At 52.1% G+C, this 2508-nt stretch overlaps 1 protein-coding gene across 4 annotated transcripts in view; it reads left to right on the top strand.

Moving 5' to 3' along the window:
- Positions 1–2508, top strand: part of GATAD2A (GATA zinc finger domain containing 2A) — a 32817-nt gene that overhangs the window by 22421 nt on the left and 7888 nt on the right. For all 4 annotated transcript variants that reach the window (XM_042020312.1, XM_042020314.1, XM_042020313.1 and 1 more), the window contains 2 exons: positions 252–383; positions 1659–1826. In XM_042020312.1, the coding sequence (XP_041876246.1) occupies positions 252–383; positions 1659–1826 (300 nt within the window). The remainder of the gene's footprint in view (positions 1–251; positions 384–1658; positions 1827–2508) is intronic.

Below are 2508 nucleotides of genomic sequence, written 5' to 3'. Positions count from 1 at the left end.
TCCCCATTTTTATCCATTCCCATCACTTTTATCCCCATTTTTGTCCCATTCCCACCACTTTTATCCCAATTTTTATCCCATTCCCACCACTTTTATCCCATTCCCACCACTTTTATCCCCATTTTTATCCCATTCCCACCACTTTTTTCCCCACCACCGCAGCCCCCCCCCCCCCCTTACCACCCTGCCCCATTCCCATCCTTCCCAGCCTTTCTCCCACCTCCGGATCACGCCTTTTCCCTGTTTTCCAGACCTCTTCCAGCCGGATTCCTGGCACTGTGATCCCTCCTCCCTTGGTCCGGGGGGGCCAAGCGGCCTCTTCCAAGCTGGGAACGCAGCCGAGCCCCCAGATCGTGATGCCCCCCCTGGTCCGAGGGGCCCAGGTGAGCTTTTCCCACTCCTTTTCCAGCTCCTTTTCCAGCTTTTCTCACTCCCAATCCATGAAAAAAAAATCCAGGATTTCTTCCTGGGGTTGCTTGAAATACCCGGCGCTATTCCAGCGCTCCCAAGAGAATGTTCTTTCCTGTAATTATTGGGATTTGGGCGCCTCATTCCGGGTGCCAGGGGGTTTTTTTGGGAGAGCAGGAAGAGGGAAAGGAACCAATCCCTGATTTTTCCATGTTTTTCCCTCTCGTTATCCTTTGTATCCCAACTTTTCAATGGTGAAATTCCCTTTTTTCCCTGATTTTCTGCCCTGGGGTTGGTTAAGAGCTGCTGGAATGAGGGGATTGACTGGAATCAGTCTTGGATCACCTGGAAAACCCAACTGAGGCATCAGGGAAGGAGCAGGAAAATTCCAATTGGATCCAGCCCAAAATTCCGGCATCCATGGAATTCCAGGGAAAAACCCAGGATTTCTTCTGGAGCTCTGAGCTCCTGCAGAGCCAGAGGGATGGGAAGGGGGAGGTTTGGGAATTCTGTTTTCCTCCTGCTCTGAGTAAGGAGGGAAAAACTCATCCCAAGGAATAACTTCCCTAAGGAATTCAAATGGAACAGGAAACTGGAAACTCCGGGAGCTGGACTCGGAAACTTGGGAATTTTGGGGCTGGAATGCTCAGAGCATCCTTTGTCCCAGGGTTTTATTGGGATGGAGGAAAAGGGAAGAACATTCCAGGTGGTTTTCCATGGATTTTTTTCGCGTTTGTGCCTTGCTCCTTCCCAATTTTCCCTGTGATCCCACTGGATTCCCACCTCTCCCTGTGTTTTTCCATGTGTTCCCAGCAAATCCACACCATCCAGCAGCACTCAGAAACTTGGGAATTTCCAGCTGGAATGTGGTGGCCTCTGGGATCCTTGTCCCATAATTTTGGAGGGAATGGGAATGATGGAGAGAAAGTAAAGAACATTCCAGGGGTGTTTTTCCATGGATTTTTTTTTTTGCCTTCGTGCCTTGCTCCTTCCCATTTCTCCACAGATTCCCAACCCCCTTTTCCATGTTTTCCCAGCAAATCCACACGATCCAGCAGCACTCAGGACTCAGAAAACTTGGCAATGTTGGGGTTGGAATGCTCAGAGCATCCCTCATCCTGTGGTTCTATTTGGATGGAGGGAAAGGGAAGAACATTCCACGGGTGCTTTTCCAGGGATATCTTTGTTTTACCTTCGTGCCTTGCTCCTTCCCCACGGATTCCCAAGCCCCTTTTCCCGTGTTTTCCCAGCAAATCCACACGATCCGGCAGCACTCGAGCACGGGCCCCCCTCCCCTGCTGCTGGCCCCGCGCGCCTCCGTGCCCAGCGTGCAGATCCAGGGCCAGCGGATCATCCAGCAGGGCCTCATCCGCGTGGCCAACGTGCCCAACACCAGCCTGCTCGTCAACATCCCGCAGGTCGGCATTCCCGGGATTCCCCGGCCGGGAGGGAAGCGGTGGGATGGGGTGGGATGGGGTGGGAATGGCAGGGTTGTGTTATCCCGCTCTTGTCCCGCTTTTGTCCCGCTCTTTCCGGTTGTTCCAAGCGGCGTCCAGGTTGGAGTTGAGGCTGGCAGGGATGGGGAAGGCGGTTCTGGCTGCCAAAGATCCTCCGATCCCAAGGATCGTCCAATCCCAGAGATCCTCCAGTTCCAAAGATCCTCCAATCCCAAGGATCCTCCAGTTCCAAAGATCCTCCAATCCCAACCAAAAAGAGCCTTCAATCCCAAAGATCATCCAATTCCACCCCTCAAATATCTTCCAATCCCAAAGATCTTCCAGTCCCAAAGATCCTCCAGTTCCAAAGATCCTCCAGTTCCAAAGATCCTCCAATCCCAAAGATCCTCCAGTTCCAAAGATCCTCCAGTTCCAATGATCCTCCAATCCCAAGGATCCTCCAATCCCAAAGATCCTCCAATCCCAAAGATCCTCCAGTTCCAAAGATCCTCCAATCCCAAAGATCCTCCAATCCCAAAGATCCTCCAGTTCCAAAGATCCTCCAATCCCAAGGATCCTCCAATCCCAAGGATCTTCCAGTTCCAGAGATCCTCCAATCCCAAAGATCCTCCAATCCCAAAGATCCTCCAATCCCAAGGATCCT

This window comes from Corvus kubaryi, unplaced genomic scaffold (genome assembly GCF_017639235.1).
Source record: "Corvus kubaryi isolate FWS band 111438036 unplaced genomic scaffold, C.kubaryi_AGA036_p1.0 36952, whole genome shotgun sequence".
NCBI lineage: Eukaryota > Metazoa > Chordata > Aves > Passeriformes > Corvidae > Corvus > Corvus kubaryi.
The sequence above is the reverse complement of the archived record's forward strand: the minus strand, read 5'-3'. Positions and strand labels throughout refer to the sequence as shown.